This window comes from Ovis aries, chromosome 26 (genome assembly GCF_016772045.2).
Source record: "Ovis aries strain OAR_USU_Benz2616 breed Rambouillet chromosome 26, ARS-UI_Ramb_v3.0, whole genome shotgun sequence".
NCBI classification, from domain to species: Eukaryota; Metazoa; Chordata; class Mammalia; order Artiodactyla; family Bovidae; genus Ovis; species Ovis aries.
This window is the reverse complement of record NC_056079.1, coordinates 25,950,602-25,974,765: the sequence shown is the minus strand read 5'-3', so window position 1 is coordinate 25,974,765 and position 24,164 is coordinate 25,950,602. Positions and strand designations below refer to the sequence as shown.

Here is a 24,164-nt window from a genome sequence, read left to right as displayed (position 1 = left end):
CCGCCTGAGCCACCAGGGAAGCCCCCACTTTGTGCTTTCATGTCACCCCTTTTCCACTGCACTGTGCCGGAGACATCGACGAACTGTGCACCACGAACCATCCAGCTCTCCTTCCTCCTTTTTATTGATTTATTCTAAATTAATTTATTTTGGGCCACACAACCTGCAGGATCCTAGTTCCCCGACCGGCGATTGAACCCACAGCCTCAGGCAGTGAAAGTGCAGAGTCCTATAACCACTGAACCACCAGGGAATTCCCAACCCTCTTGACGGCATGACTGTCACCATCCTTCAGTGGTCTTTGTGGTCTCACTCTGCAGCTTCTAAGACTTCAGCATCGCTTAGGTTATGTTAGATCAGTATACTTGGGGTTATATTTGGGCCACTGTAATCTCCTTAGCAGCACGTTTATATTTTTACATTAATTCTTTTCATTAGGTTTCTTTTTGAGAAGGTAGTATTTTCTGACCTTAAGCCCAGTTCAGAGGGAACATATTTGGTCTTCAGAGTTCACGGGATTTTAAGACTGATAGACATGAATGTGAGATGCCATTTGCTATACTAAGATACCCAAGTTAAAAAAATTTTTTTTTTTAAATGGAACTTGTTTAAAATACTTTTGCAAAAGAGAATGGAAAATTACTCAGGAAACAACATTTTTTAATACTCACAAATCTTGGTGTGTAGCAGAATTTCCATGACCTCATGTGGGAAAAGAACCATGGGTCATCCAGAAATTCAGAATAGGAAACTTTCTGTTAAATATCCTAGGGAATGAAAATTAAAATTTCATCAGTTTCTTTCCTAAATGATTACCTATATTTATTGCTACTCGACTCACTCCCTTTTCTGTCTAACACCGCATAGGAAATCATTACTTCGTGAAGGAAGGTGTTTGGGGAGCCTCGAGGCTTTTGGCATCAATCTTGTTTCACCTTGATTAACGAGGGCATCTGCAGAACAGGGCTGGAGGGCTGATTAGAAATGAGGAAATAGCTCAATTTAGAACCAGGTGTGCTCAAACTTAAACCGTCCTGTTCTGTGATCATGCTTACAGGATTCCAGTGTCCTTGTGGGTTGCCCGCATTTCTGCCTGTGCGTGTATCACGGCTGGCAGAAACTTGCTGGTAGTTCAGACTCAGTCCCAGGCATGGAGGCTGCCAGTGCGAGCAAATCAAATCCGAGTTCTCAACACCTTCTGTGTAAAACTTCACAGTCATGTGATTGTGGTGTTCTTCCCCTTTTTTGTTTGAGAAAAGAGAAGGACGGCATTTCTCCCCACTTGGCCAGAGTATTTCCCTTTGCCTCAGCTCCCTGCACCTTTATTCTTCTTGTTTTTCTCAGGCTTCTTTCCTCCAGACACATCACTCTTCAGTGTGTTTTCATTCCAAGTGAGGAAGGCTTTCTCCTTCACCTTTTGAGAACAAACATGTAATCTTCTTCCTCATGGGATGACTTGCATATATATTTTTTTAGTTTCTGGGTTTTCACCCAAGATTCCATCTTTATTTCTACTTACTGTGTACTTCAGCATCAATGGCAACCCCCAACCTAACTATCAATCAACAGTTAGAAGTTCTGCAGAAACTCGGACGTCAGAGAGTTGTCTTGACATCAGCAAGCCATAAATCAAAATCCTCCATAGAGACTGGAAAAAATAAGTTGCTACAAGTTTTGTTTTGCTTTTTTTTGGGAGGGGGGTTCTTTTTTTTTTTTTTTTTTTTGCTGTGCTGTGCAGCTTGAGGAATCTCAGCTCCCCAACCAGAGATCAAACGCTGGCTCTGGCTGTGAAAACACTGAGTCCTAACTACTGGATCGCTGGGGAATTCCCTTGTTTTATTTTTTTAATCTTTTTATTTAATTTTTGTCTTTTTTAAAAAAAAATTTAAGTATAGTTGATTTACAGTATTCTGTTAATTTCTGCTGTAATGCAAAGTAACAGTTATACATATATTTTTTCATATTGTTTTCTATTGCAGTTTATCACAGGATACTGACTATAGCTCCCTGTGCTATACAGTAGGACCTTGTTGTTTATCCATCCAAAATATAATACTTTGCATCTGCTAACCCCAAACTCCCAATACTTCCCTCCCCACTCCCTTGTTTTTCAGTCCTACCAACAGGCTAATGTTACTATGCTCTCTTCTCCAGTCCCACATAGACATCATCCATGGCCATGCAGCTTTCACGTGCGATCCCCAGCCCACAGTGGAGGTCAATGGGAAAAAATACACCGCTCCTCACATCCTGATCGCCACAGGCGGCGTGCCCTCGGTTCCTCAGGAGAGCCAGATCCCCGGTGAGTCGTCCAAAGTCATCTGCTAACAAATAACAGTCAGACAGCCCTTACCGTTGTTTCCCACCATACCCGCCACACCAGGGCATCTGCCGTTTGCCAGTTCTTTGTTTTGGACACCTGAGAGGAGGTCTCTGCAGAACCTGAATGTAACTGGCTTAAGTGGTGCCTAAGTGACAGGGCAGGGCTTCCCTGGTGGCTCAGATGGTAAAGAATCTACCTGCAATGAGGAGACTTGGGTTCGATCCCTGTGTTGGGAAGATCCACTGGAGAAGGGAATGGCTTGCCCACTCGTTTTCTTGTCTGGAGAGTTCCATGGACAGAGGCTTAGTCCATGGGGTCGCAGAGAGTCGGACACGACTGAGCGACTAACACTTTGACTTTTCAGTGATGGGGCAATGAAAGATAGATTTCATCCAGCTCCAGGCTACGGGTAACACAGGAGGAAAAATCAGCAATTGCTCCATCCTTCCCCTCTCGGCACAGTGGAGTCTGTTTCCAGCCTCAGTTTGTTATGAGATATTTACTGTTTTGTTTAAAGGAGAGAAATCTTGTATAGATATAATTTCATCAGCTAATTAAGTCTTCTTATATGCGTATTTTTCTCTCATGTAAAGAATTAGAAATTAAAGCAGTAATGAATCTCCAACAGTCATCTGCCTTTACTTTGTATACACAGGGATGAATCATAACGTAATGCCTTGTTCTGTCATAGGAAACTGTCTGTATCTTTTTCCCCAACTAGTTATAAGCTCTTTTATTTAATAGATGATGATCGTGGTTTATACAACTTTTATATTCTCCATGGATTGGCTTCTTCAGGTTTTTTTTGGCCATGCAATGTAGCACGTGGGATCTTAGTTCCCTGACTAGGGATTGAACCCAAGTCCCCTGCATTGGGTGCACAGTCTTAACCACTAGACCACCAGGGAAGTCTCTCCATGGATTGGCTTCTGAAGACCCACGACTAACCTGAACTGATATGGAAAATTTTGAGTTTCTATGCATGTAGGTATTTCTTTCTCTTTGGAGAGGGAATCTGTAAAATTTCATAAGTTTTTAAAAGGGATATGTGGCCCAAAAGCTAAAGAATAACAAGTGTAAAAAAAAAAAATGTTAAAGATACTGTTGTCAAATAATTTAAAATTTAGTTGGTGAGATGGGATATAAACATCCTGATAGGGAACAGCTTTCAAAGTGGATCGTTTAGAGAAAGAAAGCAATGCGCGGAACAATGTGTATAATATGCGGCAGTTTATGTCTTTTTAAAAAGGCAGGGAGACTGTGCAGATGCACCGGGGTCTCTGGAAGGGCGCACCAAACCCTGCAGTCCCCACTCCCCCCAGGAGAGGACCAGAGCCCTGGGTGGGAAAGCGACCTGCTTTTCACACAATGACCTGTGGTGCTTTTTGAAATTTTTAAAACATACACTTATTAAAAACATGTAAAAAAAATAAATGCAGAGAAATGTAAATATTCCAAGGTGATTACCAGACAGTGAGCATTGGGTCGCTGAAAGGGGGGATGCTTTACTATGAGCTAGCATGGACCAAAAAGACTTGCCAGGAGAAGGGCTTACAGATTTGTGTATTATGTGCTGAAGAAGAAAAAAGCCAGAAGAACCAGTGTGTGATAAATAGGTCTTTAAGGGACATTCAGTCAATTCAACCAGTTTTCTAGCGGTGAAATCTGGAAGCAAATACACTGAACTGGGACTTTCCTGGTGATCCAGTGGTTAAGACTCTGCCCTTCCAAGGCAGGGGGCTCAGGTTTGATCCCTGGTCAGGGAAGTCAGATCCCACATGCCACATGGTACAGCAAAAAAGCCCCCCAAAATACATTGAACTGAAACTGGAAGAAGCTTAGGGCCAAATTGTGAGGACTTAAAGTGAAATTAAGGAGTCTCTGTCAGTCATGAAAACCGATTATTAATAGCTTATAAATAGGGTAGTGACAAGATCTAAGTGGTAATTTTAGAAATCTAATCTGACAGTGATTTACAGAGGAGGAAGGCCAGTTAGAAAGTTGCTACAGTAGAATGTGCAGGAGGTGGTAATAGGTTCTGAACTACAGTGTTATTGTCTGAAATGTGGTGGAAGAACTCAGTTCAGCTCTGCAGACGGTTACTGAGCCACTGCTCTATGCCAGGCACTAGGAGAAGAGAGCAGACAGGAAACACAGAAGGAAAAGCCAGCTACTGTATTTCACTGATTCCAAGACACATTTTTAGAAAATGTTCAATACTTCTGAAATCAAGCTGTGTCCTTAATCATTGTGCATTAAATTTGGCAAAATGTAGTATTTTTAATAACTGATGAGATGGTTGTTAAAAGAAGGAATCACAGTTGAGAACTCAAGACTTTGGATTATTTGTTTTCTTAAATAATTATATTTATTTATTTTTGGCTGTGTTGGGTCTTTGTTGCTGTGTGCACTTTTTTCTAGTTGGGGAGAGCGGGGGCTACTCTGTACTTGTGGTACAAGGGCTTCTCATTGCGGTGACTTTTCTTGTCACAGAGCATGGGCTCTAGGGCACGTGGGCTCAGTACTTTTGGCTCCTGGGCTCTCGAGCACAGGCTCAATCAATAGTTGTGGTACCCGGGCTTAACTGCTCTGGGGCCTGTGGGAATCTTCCCAGATCAGGGATCGAACCCATTGTCTCCTGCATTGGCAGGCGGATTCTCTACCACTGAGCCACCAGGGAAGCTCGAGACTTTGGATTATTGATGGAAGATGGTCTTTTTAACTGAAGTGGTAAATGAGAAAGGGATATAGTTCGGGAGATATTATAAAACTTAAGGTTCAATTTGGAAAATAGCAAGTTTGAAGCAGAATAGAATCTTATAGCAGGAAAGTTAGAAATACGGAACTGGAGCCTGGGGAGAAGGTCAAAACTGAAACTATGCATTTGGAAGTCTCCCCGCAATGAAGGGAGAGTTGGTTAAAACCTTTGAAGGAAAAAAGGGAGGGAGAAGAGAACCAAGATAGTGAGCCATTTGAGGGTGGACCTGAGATCTTAATTTCTCAAAGGAATTTAATAGTTATTTAGTCTTCATGGCAGAGGAAATTAAAATGTTGACTTTGGGAAGATTTGATTGGCAGCTTCCTGAGTGGAGACTCTAACAGAACTCATCGAAACAGTGATGAGCTGAGAAGGTCTTTGGTTTGTGCATAGAATATGATTGTTTTACAAGAGAAAGCTCCGTTGGTGTGACCTATATTGCCTTTCCCTACATAGGTGCCAGCCTAGGAATAACCAGCGATGGGTTTTTTCAGCTGGAAGAGTTGCCTCGGTAAGCCGCTTTCCTCCCTGACCTCCGTGTCCATTCTCCCTTAGCCTCCTAACATTTCTTCTCCTTCCTCTTCCCAGATGTTATGTGTAGGGGTTTCCTGGATTCTCTTCTCCCAGCTCTTTTCTTTTTATGACCTTGGGTCTCTCATTCATGAACGCCCCTCAATAAACGACTCAAATCTTTTCATGCTTTCCGTCCGAGGCCATGATAAGATGTTTAGGACCAGACTCAAACGCAGGGGGAGGTTTGAGAATAAGCACTGAAATCCTAAAACTATCTTCTCTCTTCAGCGTGACAGAGCATATGTTGATGATGTGTCTAAAGTGACTCATTTCAGGTTTTCAGAGCGGCTAGCCCTGAGGCCTCTGGATAAATGAAGCCTCCATCAGTCTCACAAAAATAGGTTTCCTGAAGGTGTCATTTATATGTGTTTATCCAAATAACCTTTGTAAACCTCTGCCACTGGTTTAGATACACACAGAGAGAAAATATAACAAGGAAGATGGTTTCTCTCTCTTTTGTTTTTGGCTGTACCATGCAGCACATGGGATCCTAGTTCCCCAAGCAGGGATCAAACCCACAGCCCCCACAGTGGAAGCATGGAATTCCAGCTACTGGGCCACCAGGGAAGTTCCTATGGAAGAGATGGCCAGTTGCAGGCTTCCTAGATGAGAGGGGTGCTCCTCTCACTCATGCTAACTGTGAGGGCACCGGGGAACAGGAGGAGGGGCCCTGTTAGCCCAGAGACTGGTCTTTATCTCCTGTGAGTAGCGCTTACTCACTCCTGGAGTCATTGTTACTGTTGCTCAACTCTGCTGCTCCCTCGGTGGGCGCTGCCAGTCCACTATGGGTCTTAATCCCGAGCTTTTACATAAAGGCCTTCCTGGTGGGTGACTCATAATCCCTGCTCACTTCTTTACCTTGATTCACCTGTAGCCACAGACTGTTCACAAGGGACAAGAGGGTGTCCTGGCATTTTCATGGCTGCTGTGAAAATGTCCCATTATGATATTCAGACCAGGTCATCTTCTGACTTAGAGAAGAGCAAGCAGGTTGTTTAGGTTTGCTGGGACATGGCAGCATGTTAAGAGAGCAGCCTTTTTTCATAATCTTTTTAGTTTTAGGGATGTGAGACGTGAGAATATACACAAAAATATGGTTGTGACTCATCGTGTTTAAATGATATAATTAAGTCTAGACTCAGAGAAGCTTCATTCTAGATATCTGTTACATATTTTTAAACCATTTATGAAACTTCTGTAGGTAGCAATGCAAGTTTCGGAAGTGAATATATATATTGCGTGTTATAAATAAGACTCTGGAAACACAGGAAAATAACAGTTGGTATATGATTTTTGTCTTTTTTTAAGACTCCTTTATCATTGTTATGTTGGTAAGTAAGTGAATAATCAAAGAAGGAACAAATTCTGTAGGTGAGGTTAACACGTGCTCTGGGCCGTATGATCCAGCTTTGCCCTCCATTGGGCTTACGGCTGAGGGGAGGCTTGAGCACAGACCCTGTGGAATACTGTGGGGCAGGGAATTCTGAGGGCCGTAATGAGGGAAAGAGAAGAACTCTGTGGACCCAGCAGAATTTAAGACTGTTTCCACGTGGTGGAGGCCTCCCATGGGTGCCAGCCAAAGTGTCTGTGTCCCCAGGGTGAGCTGTGGCCACCCCTCTCCTCTCCTGGAGACTCTCCAAGACCGGTAGGCATTTAGGGTAAGAAAGAGAATGTGGAGGTTGTTCTTGGTTCGCAATGTTTACCTAACTTACTGAGTTTTCATCTACTGAAAACTGGTGTTTTAAATCAAGAGTCCACAAGCCTGGGTGTCTGCCCCCCAGCCGTAGCTTCAGCTTCTTAAGACCATGCCACTGGGTCTTCATTCCCCTGGCAGTCTGTATCACAGCGTGGAGCCTGGGAATGAAGCCAGCATGAAGTGCAAAGCTGAGTGTCTTTAAGGGACCACAGCGTCTGAGCACCTAGATGCAGCCGTACCTGAAGCCAGAACTTCTTGGTTACATGAATCAATAAATTCCTTTTTTTGTTCTAAACCAAAGCAAATGAAAAGATTGTTTCCAGTGGTTACTTTAGTGGTAAGAAGTGGACAAGACGGTCCTGTGGAAGCTGAGAGGGGAACACTGAGCTCCTTGAAGATTTTTCACCTATTTCTCACCTATTTCTTGTATATCCATTCTGCTGAGAATACATCTCCGAATCAGGAGTGTTTCCTGTGACCTCGCCCACGCAGGAACTGCGTGTCGTTTTCTGTGCTTTAGCGGACCCCTGGGCACGTTTCCCCTCAGGAATTCCTCAAGTTCAGGGATTGCTACCCATGGCGTCCAGCGCAACGCTTAACAAAAGTAGAACTTAAATAAGAAACGTTTGTGCAAGAGAGAGAAGATGGGAAGGGAAAAGGAGGGACTCAGGAGGAAAGACCCAAAGAAAGGAATGAGTCAACATATAAAAGAAAAAGGGACGGTAGAGAGGGAAGAAGAGCTATTTCCTAGTTTCCTAGACAGTTCTCTTTTTGTACGCTGGGTTGTATGAGAGAGTTCTTACCTCTGATCGTACCATTGCGAGAACTCCCTGCTCCACAGTGTTCCACAGGATCCGTGTTCCAGCCTCCCTGCAGCCACTTGGGTTCATTCCATATCCTCCATCCAGACTGAAGCCCTCTAAAGACTGGGACTCACAGCACAGATACCCTACCTGTGCTGGTGGTGGTGGTGGTGGTTTGGTTGCTAAGTTGTGTCCAGCTCTTATGACCCCATGGACAGAGGAGCCTGGCAGGCTACAGTCCATGGGATTCTCCAGGCAAGAATACTGCAGTGGGTTGCCATTTCCTTCTCCAGAGGATCTTCCCAACCCAGGAATCGAACCCAGGTCTCGTGCATTGTAGGCAGATTCTGAGCTACAGATTACAGCTTCTGAGCTCAGATTCTGAGCTACAAAGGAAGCCCACCATTGCTTTGACTAGATGGACCTTTGTCAGTGAAGCGATGTCTCTACTTTTAATATCCTGTCTAGGTTTCTCATGGTTTTTCTTTCAAGGTACAAGCATCTTTTAATTTCATGGCCGCAGTCACCATCTGCGGTGATTTTGGAGCCCAAGAAAAGAAAGTCTGTCACTGTTTCCATTGTTTCCCCATCTATTTGCCATTATGTGATGGGACCAGATGCCATGATCTTTGTTTTTTTGATTGTTGAGTATTAAGCCAGCTTTTTCACTCTCCTCTTTCACTTTCATCAAGAGGCTCTTTAGTTCCTCTTTGCTTTCCACCATAAGGGTGGTGTCATCTGTATATCTGAGGTTACTGATATTTCCCCCAGCAATCTTGATTCCAGCTTGTGCTTCATCCAGCCTGGCATTTCTCATGATGTACTCTGCATATAAGTTAAATAAGCAAGGTGACAATGTACAGCTTTGACGTACTCCTTTCCTAATTTTTAACCAGTCTGTTGTTTCATGTCCAGTTCTAACTGTTGCTTCTTGACCTGCATACAGGCTTCCCAGGAGGCAGGAAAGGTGGTCCCATCTCTTTAAGAATTTTCCACAGTTTGTTGTGATTCACACAGTCAAAAGCTTTAGTGTAGTCAATGAAGCAGAAGTAGATGTTTTTCTGAAATTCGCTTGCTTTTTAACTGTCATCTTGCATATGTTGGCAATTTCATCTGTGATTCCTCTGCCTTTTCTAAATCCAGCTTTTACACTTGGAAATTCTCAGTTCACCTACTGTTGAAGCCTAGCTTGAAAGATTTTGAGAATTACCTTACTAGCATGTAAGATGAGTGCAGTTATGCAGTAGTTAGAACATTCTTTGGCATTGGAATGAAAAGTGACCTTTTCCAGTCCTGTGGAAACCATGGTTTGTAAGATGTTAACTTTATTTTTTTTTAAATTAAAATTATAGTTGATTTACAATGTTGTGTTAATTTCTACAGCAAAGTGACCCGTTACACAATATGTACATTGTTTTTGGTATTGATTTTCTTTATGACTTCCCCCAGGACATTGAATATAGGTCCATGTGCTATACAGTAGGACCGTGTCCATCCACGCTACATCTACTAACCCCACACTCCCAGTCCCCCCCTTCTTCAACCTCCCCTCATAGGCACAACTCTGTCCTCTATGAGTCTGTTTCTGCTTTGTCGATGAGTTCACTTGCGTCGTATCTTAGATTTCACATGTAAGTGATGTCATATGGCATTTGCTTTTCTCTTTCTGACTTACTTCACTTAGTATGATAACCTCCACTTGCATCCATGCTGCTACAAATGGCATCGCTTCTTTCTTTTTATGGCTGAGTAGTATTCCATTGTATACGTGCACCACATTTTCTTTATCCATTTGGCTGTCGATGAACATTTAGGCTGTTTCCACGTCTTGCCTATTCTGAATAGTGCTGCTATAAATATAAAATGTTGACGTTAGGAAAACCTGGGCAGGGATATACTTAGCTTTTCTGTAAATCTACATTTATTCTAAAATGAGCTGATTTACCGATCGTAACCCTCTGCTCTTGTAGCCGCAGTGTCATTGTTGGTGCTGGTTACATCGCTGTGGAAATAGCTGGCATCCTGTCTGCCCTGGGTTCTAAGACATCAATAATGATACGCCATGATAAGGTAAAATCTGTTCTTGATGTTGATCTTTTAAAAACTTTACAGCGAGGACTTCCCTGGTAGTTCAGTGGTTAAGAATTTGCCTGCCAATGCAGGGGACTGGGTTTTGATCCCTGGTCTGGGAAGATTCCACATGCCTTGAGTCAACTAAGCCTGTGCTTCACAACTAGAGAGTAGCCCCCACTTGCCACAACTAGAGAAGGCCCGTGTGCAACAGTGAAACCCAGAGCAGCCAAAAAAAAAAAAAATACAGGGAACATTTCCTCTTATGCTGTCAATAAATACAAGGTGCAGAGTGTGTATTCTGTTCCTCATGGAGCTGCATAGTAGGCAGGATTAGGACCAATGTTCCTCCCCCAGCTGCTAGTTGAGAACAGTGGGCACCCTGGCTGGTGTTTCTGTCATGAAGTAGTGGTTAGTATCCGATGCCCTAATAAGGCATACAGGCTTAAACATAAATATTAGCTAAATTGAGCAGACTGCCAGGTTAATTTCTTATTCTGAAAATCAGTTTCATATAGTCAGATAGTATTGGATTATTAACATTCAGTCAAAATTTAGTACATTCTTTACATTAAAAGGAAACATCAAAGATACCTGCTTACCTATGTTCGTTGCAGCATTATTCACAATAGCTAAGAGGGAGAAGCAACCCAAGTGTCTGATAACACGTGAATGGATAAACAAAGGTATGGTATATCCACACAAAATGGAATATTATTCAGCTTTTAAAAGGAAGGACATTCTGACACGTGCTGCAACATGATGAAGCTTGAGGACATTATGGTAAATGAAATACACCACTCTCAAAAAGATAAATATTATGAGTCCACTTATATGTAGTATCTAGAGTACCTGTGCTCAGAGAAACAGAAAATGGAGTGGCATTGCCACAGGCTTAAATGTAAATATTAGTTAAATTGAGCAGACTACCAGGTTAATTTCTTATTCCGAAAGACATTTGAAATTTCTTATTCTGAAAATCAGTTTCATATGGTCAGATAGTATTGGATTATTATTCCAGTCCCTGGGGGAAGGAAACAAGGAGTTGTTTAGTGGATACAGAGTCTCAGTTTTTTTTAATTGAAGTCTAGTTGATTTCCAGTATCATGTTAGTTTCAAGTGTTCACCATTGATTCAGTTCTACATACATATATATATTCTTCAAATTTTCTTCCCTTATAGGTTATTACATGATATTGTGTGTGGTTCCCTGTGTTATACAGTAGGTCTTTGTGGGTTATCTGTTTTGCATAAACTAGTGTGCATATGTTAATCCCAGCCTCCTAATTTATCCCTCCCCGACTCCCAGAGTCTCAGTTTTGCAAGGGGGAAGATTCTGGCTGCACAACAATGCAAATATACATAACACCATCAAACTGTGTCCTTAGAAATGGTGAAATGGGTAAATTTAACTTTATGTGTTTTTCACCACTGGGGCTTCCCTGGTGGTCCAGTGGCTGAGACTATGGGCTCCCGGTGTGGGGGGCCCGGGTTCAGTCCCTGGTCAGGGAGCTGGATCCCACATGCTGCAGCTCAGTTCACGTGGCACAACGAAAGATGCAGAAGAGCCAAATAAATACTGAAGAAGAATGTGTACGTATAACTGACTGACTCTACCGTACACCTGAAACTAGGACAACGTTGTAAATTAACTATATTTTAGTTTTTTAAAATGGTTAAAAAAAACTCACAATGTGGCCATGAATGAAGAAGAAAGGGGGACTGATGCTGAAATTTCCTCCCAGGTTTGTAGCGTGTCTTTAATCAGGTTTTATTCTTTCCTGCCACCCATCCCTCGGCTGCCTCTGTATACAGGTGCTTAGAACTTTTGATTCAATAATCAGTTCCAACTGTACCGAAGAGCTGGAGAACGCTGGCATTGAGGTGCTGAAGTACTCCCAGGTACGACCGAGCCCTGGGCGAGCTTACCACCCTTGGTCGTCCATCTGTCCTGTGCCCCACTAGTTCTATCAACACAAATTACATGTACCCCAGTTGGTTTATTCCTTTCTAGAGTACTTCCAAGTCTTTTCTTTATCCTAAGAAGCTGTATTTCACATTGATCTTTTAATGAAGTCTAAGGTATAAAAGATTAGGAATCTGGTAGTTGAATTTAGTTTAGTTGGAACTAAAACTATAGTTTTTGTGCTCCAACTCCTCCTCATCAGGGAGTCCTCATCTCCCTGATGGTCCAGTGGCTAAGACTGCACTCCCAGCAGAGAGGGCCTGGGTTTGATCCCTGGTCAGGGAGCTCAGTCCCACATGCCACAATAAAGATCAAAGATCCTACCTGCAGAAGTAAGACCCAGAACAGCTAGATAAATATGTGATAGATAAAATAATAAATGTTTTTAAAAAATCACAGTCTTCATTGAACATCCTTATTTTTCAGGTTTATACTTTTTTCAGGAAATATTATTATGGAATCTCTTTTGAAAGCATTTCATTGAGTTTTGTAGATGAAAACAATGACAAAGTGACTATATATATATGTATATATATATATTTTTAATTCTCAGGGAATCACCTACTTGTTAGATTTTTTTCCATGAGTATGAGCCTTGTAAAAATGATTTCCCCCTTTGTCCTGTCAGCATAGGCCATATCATAAGTAAAATAATAAATGTGAAGTTGTTTTATAAATGCTGAAGTCTAGACTGGTGGTGAAAGTCAACATCAGAATCCCCTTGGGACTCTCACTAAACTTTGTATGTCCTTTACCCTCCTGACCTAATCTTACCCTCCTCCCTGATCCTAAGAGTGTCCTGGGAAAAGCAAGGATTGTGCAGCTCAGTTCAGTTCAGTTGCTCAGTCGTGTCTGACTCTTTGTGACCCCATGAATTGCTGCACACCAGGCCTCTCTGTCCATCACCATCTCCCTGAGTTCACTCAAACTCACGTCCATCGAGTCGGTGTTGCCATCCAGCCATCTCATCCTCTGTTGTCCCCTTCTGCTCCTGCCCCCAATCCCTCCCAGCATGTGCAGTTTAGAAAATTCTTAATGAAGCTGCTACAGCCCATCTCCTCCCCCAACTCCAGTTGCAAATCACTGTGCTTAGATTTGTGATTTAAAGTTTTACTGCAGCTTTGAAGTACACTTTAAAATACTTTGTTTTTAGGCTGAAGTGTTAGGGTCTTGGCATGAGTTGACATTTCTGGCCACTGGCCGTCTGATTTGGGGTCACCGAGGATACTGTCTTGGCTCCAGAGAGTTCTAGTGTGGGTGGCCTTTGGGCAGAAGTAAATTTATCAGCAGGTAGGACTCATGATTGGAGAAGGAAATGGCAACCCATTCCAGTATTCTTGCCTGGAGAATCCTGGGAACAGCAGAGCCTGGTGGGCTGCCATCTGTGGGGTCGCACAGAGTCGGACACAACTGAAGCGACTTAGCAGCAGCAGCAGTAGGACTCATATGTGGGCTTCCCAAGTGACTCAGTGGTAAAGAGTCTGCCTGCCAAGCAGAAGATGAGGGTTCGATCCCTGGGTCGGGAAGATCCCCTAGAGAAGGAAATGGCAACCCACTCCAGTATTCTTGCCTGGAAAATTCCACAGACAGGAGCCTGGCAAGCTACAGTCCATGGGGTCTCAAAGAGTCAGACATGACTGAGCGCACACACTGAATCCTGAATCATTTGCAGTATTCAGTGGAGAGTTTTTACATGTTAAGAATTCTGGTTTCCTGTTTATTTGCTTTCCTTCCCATTCCCCACACCCCCGGTTAATAACTTGTATTTGCCAATAGGTCAGGGAAGTTAAAAAAACGTCTTCTGGCCTGGAACTCCGCATGGTTACTTCGATTCCTGGTAGGAAACCCACCTTCACCACTATTGCAGATGTTGACTGCCTGCTCTGGGCCATTGGGCGGGACCCAAACTCCTGGGGCCTGAATTTAAACAAACTGGTAAGTTGACCTAGTCTGCCTATGATATTCTTCCCCTCACCCCAATTTTGTTTAAAAATGGTTGATACATATTAGTGTGTAAGTTTAGAGAATACAGCATGATGGTTTGATTTATGTATATTGTGAAATGATTACCGCAGAAGGGTCAGCTGACACCCAGCTTCTCATACAGGTGCAATAAAAAGAAAGCAGGAAAGAAAAAAGGAAAAATTTTTCTCTGTATGTTGAGGACTCGGGATTTACATACACTCTTCACAGCAGTGTTGTCCATAGTCATCTTGTGACTATAGACATTGCATCCCTAATACTTACGTTGTAACCGGAAGTTTGTTTTTGACCACCCTCCTTGCCTAAAACATTCTGGAATCAGTTGTAGTCCTGTGGTTTCCCCTGATCCACTCCCAGACCCCCCAAAACTTGAGTGGGTTCTGTTCGATTCTTTTCATTTGTCTAATCTGTCATCAAATCCTATTGCTTCTGCCTCTGAAAGTTTTTTAAAAGTTTTTTTTTTTTTTCCATTACTGGTGCCCTCCCTCTAGATCAGGTCGTTGTCTTGCTATTTCCTGACTAGCCTCATTACAGATTTCCTTCGTACTCTAGTACCTGTCTCTTTAAAGCCGGATAATTATTCCTTACCCTCTGCCGCTCTTACCGTGATGGATGGATGTGTGACTTGTCTGGGACATTGTGGCACCAGACACAATGAAGCTGACCTGCCAGTGCCATCTTTCTTACTTGTCCTTTAAAATTTTAAAGGATAGTCTGGTTCAGTAGCCTGGGATGTGGGTCCCAGTGTTTGACCCAATTTTGAACTTTATACCAGTTTCATGGCCTTAGGCAAGTCACCTAGCTACTCTTCTAAGTTTTAACTGTTTCATGGAAATATGGAAATAAAAATAGTACTTGTCACATTGGGTTAGACAGAAAGTAAATGAGAAAGTGCATGCAAAGTAGCTTGCCTAGATGCTGGCTTATAGTATGAACTCAGCAAACGTTAACCAGCTGCTGCTGATGGTGAGGATAATGATAATTGTTCTGATATGCTATATTCTTCTACTAGTAATAATAGAATATTTTATATATCTGGTGAAGGTTTATATGGGGTGGCAAAAAGTCAGACACGACTGAGTGACTTTTCACTGTATATTTGATGGAGCCTCTTGAGTAGTGTGTGACAGTTTGGTTTATATTCTAATATTAGTATCTGTTTTAAGTTCCATCCCTTTTTCATTTCACTAAAAGGCATTTTTCATAATTAAAAAGAATAAAATATCCAGGGACATGTTTTACTTGATTTTAATCTTATTATCGAGTGAAAGCAAAATTAGTTATCTGTTTTTATATTAATGAAGCTATTCATCCAGCTTTTCACCTTTTGAGAGATGTTGTACCATTGTATAGACCTAAGCATTGCTAGTCCAGTTTTCAACTATAGTTGCTGAATTTTTAAAAAATGAGGCAAAAATTTTCCCTCAGTTCAGTGTTGATATATTTTCAGACTGCAAATTGAATGATTACTCTGCACAAGTCTTGGCAACATGGTACTAGCCTACTTTAATCTTTCAAAAAAAATTTATTGGCATAGAGTTGATTTACAATTTTGTATTAGTTTCTGCTGTACAACAAAGTGAATCAGTTTTACATATACATATATCCACTCTTTATTTTAGATTCTTTTCTTATACAGTGTATTGAGAAGAGTTCACTGTGCTATACTAGCCTGCTTTATTCTTGCCAACAACTGTTTTAGGGGTAAGGGTGAGGAGCCCAGGGGCAGAGATAAGAAATTGTCCACCAAGCTTGTAAACTCAGCACGGAACAGAGATGTCTGTATTATTTACCTCTGTATCCACAGTGACTACATGAATGCCTCATTTAGAAGTGCAAGTATTTGTCGATAAATGGGAGGTCTCATAATTATCAGTAGTAAGTGACAGAGCTGGGACTTGAACCCAGATCTCCATGCTCCAAAGGCTGTATTTTCACCACTACACTACCGTCTCCCTATGCCTGCTGCCTCTCTACTTCTCATTTGAGCGTATATACACCTGGGATCTGCAAAACCACAAGATAAGCATCATACATCTTTTTGGAGCAAAAATTCAACTCAACGTATAGGCAGAAAAAGTTGGTTAAAGGCAACATTGATATGTTTTAGAGTAGAATACAAATTTTGCTTGGGTTTTTAAAGATAAAACTGTAAACTTCAACGAAATCTGCTTTTGATGACTGCTTCAGTCTATGCCCGTCTGAAGTATGAGTTAGCATGCTTCAGGAGCAGTGCTTCCAAGGGAGAAATGGAAAATCACTGTCTTAGATGGACTCCACAGGGATGCCAGTTTCCATGTCTGACAGCTGAGTGATTCCTTCCAAGGCTTGTCTGGCCCACTGAATTGTACAATGCAAAGTCAAATCCTGTTAAAACTCCTCAAAATTAGATAAAATATTTACCTTTTAAGTCCAACAAAAGACACCAAACTTGTCAACTTGCAAGGATGTTTTTCATCCTGTGGTTGAGTCTTGTGGCTTCTTAGAGATTCAGGCTGAAGAGGTGCCTGAAGTGAGGCGGATCCAGAGATGTGAGTTGCTGGGTTTTGTAGATGGGCCAAATACTTACCTGATGTCCCTTTACAATTTTAGGGGATTCAAACTGATGACAAAGGTCACATCATAGTAGATGAATTCCAGAATACTAACGTAAAAGGTGTCTATGCAGTTGGGGATGTGTGTGGAAAAGCTCTTCTTACTCCAGGTAATGTTTCTTCTTTTGGGGGCATACGGGAGGCTCTGTGTGTTATATAAATAAACTGTTGAGCTTTCTACAGTCAAATCAGCTCAAGCAAAGTTGAAAAGATGAGTGTCTTTATGATAAAAATGTTTTGAAATAGATGTTGGTTGGGTACCTGACATTTTCTAAATAATTTCCATTTTTACTTGGAGAATGCTTTTAGTAGTATTCAATTTTCTTTCAAAGATTTTTAAAATGCTTAGTGAAGACTGAAACTTTTGTACAGATAATACAGTCACCCTCTGAACAGTGCTAGAAATTAGAATCCAAGTTGTATTCATGACCGTGGAAGGAAGTAGCTTTGGGAACTAGTGATTTAGAGTGGCTTTCTTATATTTTTATAAGAAAAAATATATTTTAATCTTGTATATTTCTTACATACTATTTAGTCTTTTAAAAAAATTTTATTGGGGTATAATTGATTTACAATTTTGTGTTTCAGGTGTACAGCAAAGTGAATCAGTTATACATATATATATTCTTTTTCAGATTCTTTTTCCATATAGGTCATTACAGAGGACTGAGAACAGTTCCCTGTGCTTTACAGTAGTAGCTCTTATTCAGTTCAGTTCAGTTGCTCAGTCGTGTCCGACTCTTTGTGACCCCACGAACTGCAGCACGCCAGGCTTCCCTGTCTGTCACCAACTCCTGGAGCTTGCTCAAACTCATGTTCATCAAGTTGATGATGCCATCTAACCATCTCATCCTCTGTCGTCCCCTTCTCTGCCTTCTGTTTTATATATAGTAGCGTGTATATATTAATCCCAATCTCCCAATTTCCTGCCCTATTTAGTCTTGATAAAACTAAGATTGATCACCATCCCCTGAATCCCATGCGTCCGCCTAGTGCTGAGTTAACTGATGTTGTTTCAGGCTCTCTAGCCACTTCTGTTGGCAGCATCCCTCCATCAGCTTCATTCTGTCCCCTCTGGGGCCTCACTGGCCTTTCCATAATCGCCCAGTTCTTACTCACCATGGAAACTTCCTTGGTCACACACCCAAAGCCTTACACCTCCTTTAGGAAGCTCTCTCAACGAAAGCAAAGCAAGCAAAGTTTCAAAGACTTCATAACATAATTGAACAGCCAAAAGTTTTGTCGAAGTGGAGAAAATTTCTTCGATATCTTGGAAAAAAAACTTCTTGTCAATTTGAAGTCAATAAAATTAAAAACCAGTGCTTATGTTGAACTCAGGCATTTGTTCTAAAAGACTGTTAGGAATAAAAACAGGCTAAGGAAGGTAAACTTTTTAAAAAATTAATAAATAAAAATAATTTTTAAAAGAAACTTAAAATATTCCTGTGAAGTAGCTGATTTTAAAGTAGAACTGAAGATGCTTGAAATAGATGCTTGAGATAGTTTGCTCTGTAAATATTGTATCAAAAAGCTAATATCCTCATTAAGAGGTAATTGCCACTGGAAAAGAATAGATCCATGTATATGTATGGCTCAATCCCTTTGCTGTCCACCTGAAACTTATCACAACATTGTTAATCAGCTATCGTGTGTGCTTAGTTGCCCAGTTGTGTCTGACTCTTTGCAACCCCGGCCGGAATCCTGTCCATGGAATTCTCCAGGCAAGAATACTGAAGGCATTCCCTTCTCCAGGGGATCTTTCCAACCCAGGGATTGAACTCAGGTCCCCTGCATTGCAGGTGGATTCTTTACCATCTGAGCCACCAGGGAAGCCCTTAAGAAGCTATATTCCAATATGAAATAAAAAGTATAATTTAAAAAATAGGTAACTGCCAGATGTTTGCGAACTTGCAAATGTGTCTCTTGGATGTGGGGGGATCGTAATGGAATGTGCAGAATTCGTATAAGCAAATTGTTTTGGATTGTTAACTAAGGCATTGATAGGTCTTTATTATATCGAAATGGATATTGTAATGAGCATTGATGAAAAACTTAAAACTTGTGTGTTAAGCCAGATGAATAAATGATTAGTAGAACAATTCTGCTTTGTTAAAATCAACAATAAGCTAGACACTGATTTTTTAAAAATCCTTGTAGTTGCGATTGCTGCTGGCCGAAAACTTGCCCATAGACTTTTTGAGTGCAAAGAAGATTCCAAATTAGACTATGACAACATCCCCACGGTGGTCTTCAGCCACCCCCCTATTGGGACAGTGGGACTCACAGAAGGTAGGTGGTTAAAAACGAAGGTCATTTATTGGTTTCTTCCCCTCCTCTGCTAACTTTAGCTAGGTGTCTATCAGCTGACTAAATCTATCTCAGCCCCCCAAATTATAATTCTTTTTATTGGGGTGACTAAACAGTTCGTTTGAGGTTTTCCATAAGATGTTACAGAAACACCTTTTGCGCCAGCTTCTTATCATGTCTCCAGTTTCTTCCCCAACCGTTACTACTTTGAAAGTGTGATTCCTTTTCCCCGCTCCCATTTTATCTGTCTGACTTTTTAAAGCTTTTTAGTTTGAACTAATTTCAAATTTAGAGTTGCAGAAACATCAGAGGACTCCTGTCTGCCGATCACATTTTTGCTTTATCGTTCTTTCGCTATTTGCATACACATACTTCAGTACCTAAGAACAAGGCCATTGCCTTACAGAAGCAGTTTCAAATGGGAATATTTAAATACATGCAATATTATCTAAACTTTAAACCTCATTCAAATTTTGCCAATTACCTCAGATAATTTTACATTTAACATTTTCCCCCATGTCTTGGATTTATTCTAGGATAATACAGTATATTTAGTTTTGATACCTCTTTAGTCTCCTTTAGTCAAGAAACAGAATTCCTTAGCTTGTCTTTTTCATGATATTGACATTTCTGTTGTAGAGTGCCCTTCCTTGTCATTTCAATTAATTTTCCTTCATGACTTGATTCAGGTTATGTATTTCTGGCCATCTCTCTGATTGCTCAGTGGAATTGTTTTAGTTTCTGATAGGTGCTTTTTCCGCCCCTGCCTTACAGATGAAGCCATTTATAAATATGGAAAAGAAAATGTGAAGACTTATTCTACCACCTTTACCCCAATGTATCATGCAGTTACCAAAAGGAAAACAAAATGTGTGATGAAAATGGTTTGTGCCAACAAAGAGGAAAAGGTATGGGCCAAGTCCAGTAAGCTGAAGAGTGTCTTCAAGATTGGCAGGGGTGGAGGTGTTTTCGTGAGGTGGGAAGGGAAGAGACCTAGTAAGGCTTTTTCTGGTTCAGCCAGCACAGTCGCTTTTTTATCTGTCTCTCTATATTGGAGTTATTCATAATATTTCACATAGAAAGAAGGTTCCACTGCACTGAAAATGTGAGGTGGAGAGGAATTCCCTAGCAGTCCGATAGTTAGGACTTGGTGCTTTCACTGTTGGAGCCTGCAGTCAGTCCCCGGTTGCAGAACTAAGATCCCACAAGCGACATGGTTTGGCCTCAAAAAAGAAAAGCATAAGGGGAAAGGGATGTCATTGACCAATAGGCCAGAACAGATAGGCAACTCAGAAATATTGGTAAGTGTAAGAATTTAATGTAAGAAGTTTAGATTTAACATAACCAGTGAGAAAGAAGTTTATTTAGTAAAATGTTCTGAGATAATCAATTATCTTTTGTGATTTGATGTTTTGAGGAACTGCCAAACTGTTTTCCAAAGTGACTGCACCATTTTATGTTCCCTTTAGCAACATATGAGGGTTGCGGGTCCTCTTCACCTTCACCAACACTTGTTATTGTGTCTTTTTTTCAATTGTAGCCATCCTAAGGGATGTGAAGTGGTATTTCACTGTGATTTTGGTTTGAAGTTGAACAGTTTCCTTTTTTTTTAAAATAATTTAAAAAATGGGTTTTGTTTTGATATTAGGTCAGCTTATTGGACTTTTCTATAAATGGAATTAAATATTCAGGTGGAACTTAGCAGTATGCCTTGGGAACATGGCTCTGTGAGAAATGATACTTGACGGTTCAGATGTAGTTTCCAACTTTTCTTATTAAAGAGGACACTAATCTGAATCAGTGGGCCTTACACTAACAGCCGTGAGACAGGCCCTGGCTTATAAAAAAAATCAGTGTCACTGAAAGTTAACAGACGCAGAGAATCAGTATGAAGAGAAGTAAGTAGTTTGGCAGCAAGATAAAAGTTGCCATCTCTTGCCCTGAATGTTCTCGGCAGCCTGAGATGTCCAGTTATTAAAACAGTGAGGTCGTTACTTACCTCTTCATATCCATGGACTTTCCTGGTGGCTCAGAGGTTAAAGCATCTGCCTCCAATGAGGGAGACCTGGGTTCGATCCCTGGGTCGGGAAGATCCTCTGGAGAAGGAAACAGCAACCCACTCCAGTATTCTTGCCTGGAGAATCCCCTGGACGGAGGAGCCTGGTAGGCTACAGTTCATGGGGTCGCAAAGAGTCGGACATGACTGAGCGACTTCACCTTCACCTTCATATCCATTATTTCTTTATACCGTTTATCATTCATTCATTTGGTAAACATTACCTGACAGTCAACTAAAGGCTAAGAACTGGGTATGAACAGAAATAGCATAAGACTAATGCCATCACTAGAAGCTGTTTATGACTCAGTTTAGATCACGGTATCTAAAAATTTAGCCATGTTGAATATATGCAGTGTATGATTTCGGATTTCTTTGTCTTATATTGAGATATACTTTTTTTCAACTGTTAAAAAAAAAAATATATATATATATAAAACACAAAATTTGCACCTTAATCATCTTTAAGTGTACTGTTCAGTTATATTAAGTATATTCCTGATTTGTTTTGAAGCGCAATATTTTCGTGGTGAAACTTTATATTCTTTAACTTTGTCTTTTAGCAGACTATGTACCCTAAAAATATTTGCTGGAGATGAACAGTAACTAGTTTTTAAATATATTTAGATGAACACTAACTAGTTTTTAAATATATTTAGAAACCTCATTGGAAAGTGGGATTTGAAACAAATGCCTCTCGATGGTCATCTGTGCAGTCAGCCAGCACGTGTGGGTTGAGTGCCTCGAAGAGCTATCTCTGTGCTAGGCCAGATGGATAGAGTGGAAAGCAAAAGTGGACAGGGGCCCCTCCATCTAGAGATTAATGTCTGCTGGGAAAGGCAGACTGTAATTGTCCATTCCCCAAGTAATACAACTTTGCAGTTGTGACAGAACCATGATGGAGTAATACTGGGACTGAGTGCTCACGTGATGGATGGTTTAACTTGGTTGGAAAGGCAGGTGTAGCCATCTGAAGAATGAAGGGACTTTAACACTTGAGAGGGGAGGAAAGAGTGTCCAGAACAGAGGGAACAGCCTGTGTTCCATCAGGAGAGAGCGTGGTGAATCCTTAGGCTGGGAGGAAAGCTGGTGAGGCTGGAAAGCGGAGAGCCTTTGGCAGAGCTGAGTGAGGTGGGCTGTGGAGGGATGTTGGGGCAGAATTATGCAGGGCTATATAGGCTGTTTTATGCTATATCAGGATTAGAGATGTAAGTTTTTTTAGAGGTTTTTAAATACCAGGTATCTCTCATGACTAATAAAAAAATCACTAGTGTACAAATGTGTGTGTGCCTGTGTGCACATGCCTAGAAGGAGATTTATCACAAGGAATTGGCTCATGCAATTGTGGAGGCAAAAATTTTTTTTCTTTTCTTTTGCAGGTGGTTGGAATTCATATGCAGGGAATCGGATGTGATGAAATGCTGCAGGGCTTTGCAGTTGCAGTAAAAATGGGAGCAACAAAATCTGACTTTGACAACACGGTTGCTATTCATCCTACCTCTTCAGAAGAACTGGTCACACTTCGTTGAGAACCCAGAGACTTGTATGGCTGGCAGCTGGACCAGTAGACCTTCAGGAAGGAACCAAATCATCACGTTTACTTACTGTTCCCACTTTATGTATTTCTTTATCGTAATCAGAATCTTCCAAGTGTGGAAATTTTCAGTCAGCTTAATTCTGTAATCAGAAATTTGTTTTGTTATTCAGGATTGATTTTTCACTTGGTCACATCTCTCAGTAATTACTATTTGTTTTATTAGTAGCTCTGGGCTGGCTGGGTTTTGTGTTGTTTTAGCCTCGTCCCAAGTATAAAACTATATGAAGTACAGTTAAATGAATGTACCTGAATGAATATCGCTTGCTAATTTTTGTAGAGGAAGATGACAGCTGCTCTTCACATTTAAAGAATGCAAGTACAGAGTCATTTTGTTTTTTATGAAGCCAGTACTGTGCTCTGCATGTTGCAAAGCTGTTTCAAGGATGTGAGTTTTCTTTAAAAACATATAACTTAAGAGGCATACCTCCTGTATTTTATTCTTTCTTTTGTTCTAAATGATTTAAAATGATTCCTGTTAACTTTTAAGAGATGAAGTTTATCAAATTTGGGAAAGATTTGAGGAGGCTGGTTGCGTGAGGGATATTTGAGAAGTGACTCTGGCTTTCAGAAGGAGAGGGACTCAAATACTTCAAAAGGCCTTTCCTCTGCTAAGAGCTCATAGTTCAGTGAATGGTTGCAATTTTTGTATGTGTTCTTGTCATTTTATTTTTTTGAAAACTATTTCCAAAAATCTGAAAATAAAATCACAGTCTTTCCTTCTTATAAAATTTGTTATGAGTTAGTGGGTGACAGTTCATTTTCTAAGAATATTTCAGATTGAAGGGTCAGATGGCCAAAATGAGCTATGTTAAGTAGGCTTAAGACCTTATGGGAGAGAAAAGAGATTTTGCTTTTGTAAGACCAGAGGCATAATAGAAACATTTAGTGAATATAATGGTTGAGAAATCATAAGTTTTCAGCATTTTATTTCCATTAGCCTTTACCAGCTAGGTTAGGTAAGCTGGTTACATTTTCCCCTGGCTTTCAGTAGTGACTTAGTGCTACTGACTTCTGTCATTACGCTTTTACTGAATGTCTTTCTGGTTAGCCATGGCCAGGTTGCCGCTGCACTGACGGTTAAGTAGGTCCAGTCTCAACAAAAGAAAACTGTCACTAGTAACCAGGTTATATATCTGTCATGTCGAGAAAACAGGGTCTGAAAACCTGGGCGTGAACTGACATAATCACTGCCTGTTCTCCACCAGCCAAAAGATCGTGGCCTGTAGTCCTGGGCTCTGCTGACCTGGTGGGTTTCCTTCTATCTCAGGAGCCCTCCACACTGCCTTTTTTCTGGTTCCAGAGTAAACCAACCTGGAAATAACCTTTTCCAAGTGTTAGTCTTCTTTCTCATTTGTCCTCAGCTCAGTCCAGCCTGCAAGCTGATCACCCAAGTTGCTACTGAAGGCTCAGATACATGTGGCAATGCGGTGTAGGTGCT

At 41.1% G+C, this 24,164-nt stretch overlaps 1 protein-coding gene across 3 annotated transcripts in view; it reads left to right on the top strand.

Annotated features, from left to right (window-relative positions):
• Positions 1-23,454, top strand: part of GSR (glutathione-disulfide reductase) — a 41,870-nt gene extending 18,416 nt beyond the window's left edge. The window contains exons 5-13 of one of the 3 annotated variants that reach the window (XM_015104590.3): positions 2,155-2,302; positions 5,538-5,592; positions 10,124-10,223; positions 12,039-12,125; positions 13,966-14,124; positions 16,765-16,876; positions 18,924-19,055; positions 19,848-19,981; positions 22,509-23,454. In XM_015104590.3, coding sequence (XP_014960076.3) covers positions 2,155-2,302; positions 5,538-5,592; positions 10,124-10,223; positions 12,039-12,125; positions 13,966-14,124; positions 16,765-16,876; positions 18,924-19,055; positions 19,848-19,981; positions 22,509-22,658 — 1,077 coding nt within the window. In that variant the 3' untranslated portion in view covers positions 22,659-23,454. Of the gene's footprint in view, positions 1-2,154; positions 2,303-5,537; positions 5,593-10,123; positions 10,224-12,038; positions 12,126-13,965; positions 14,125-16,764; positions 16,877-18,923; positions 19,056-19,847 lie in introns of all 3 variants that reach the window. The other 2 variants (XM_060407124.1, XM_060407125.1) reach the window with 2 other exon arrangements.
• The last annotated feature ends 710 nt before the right edge of the window (positions 23,455-24,164 follow it).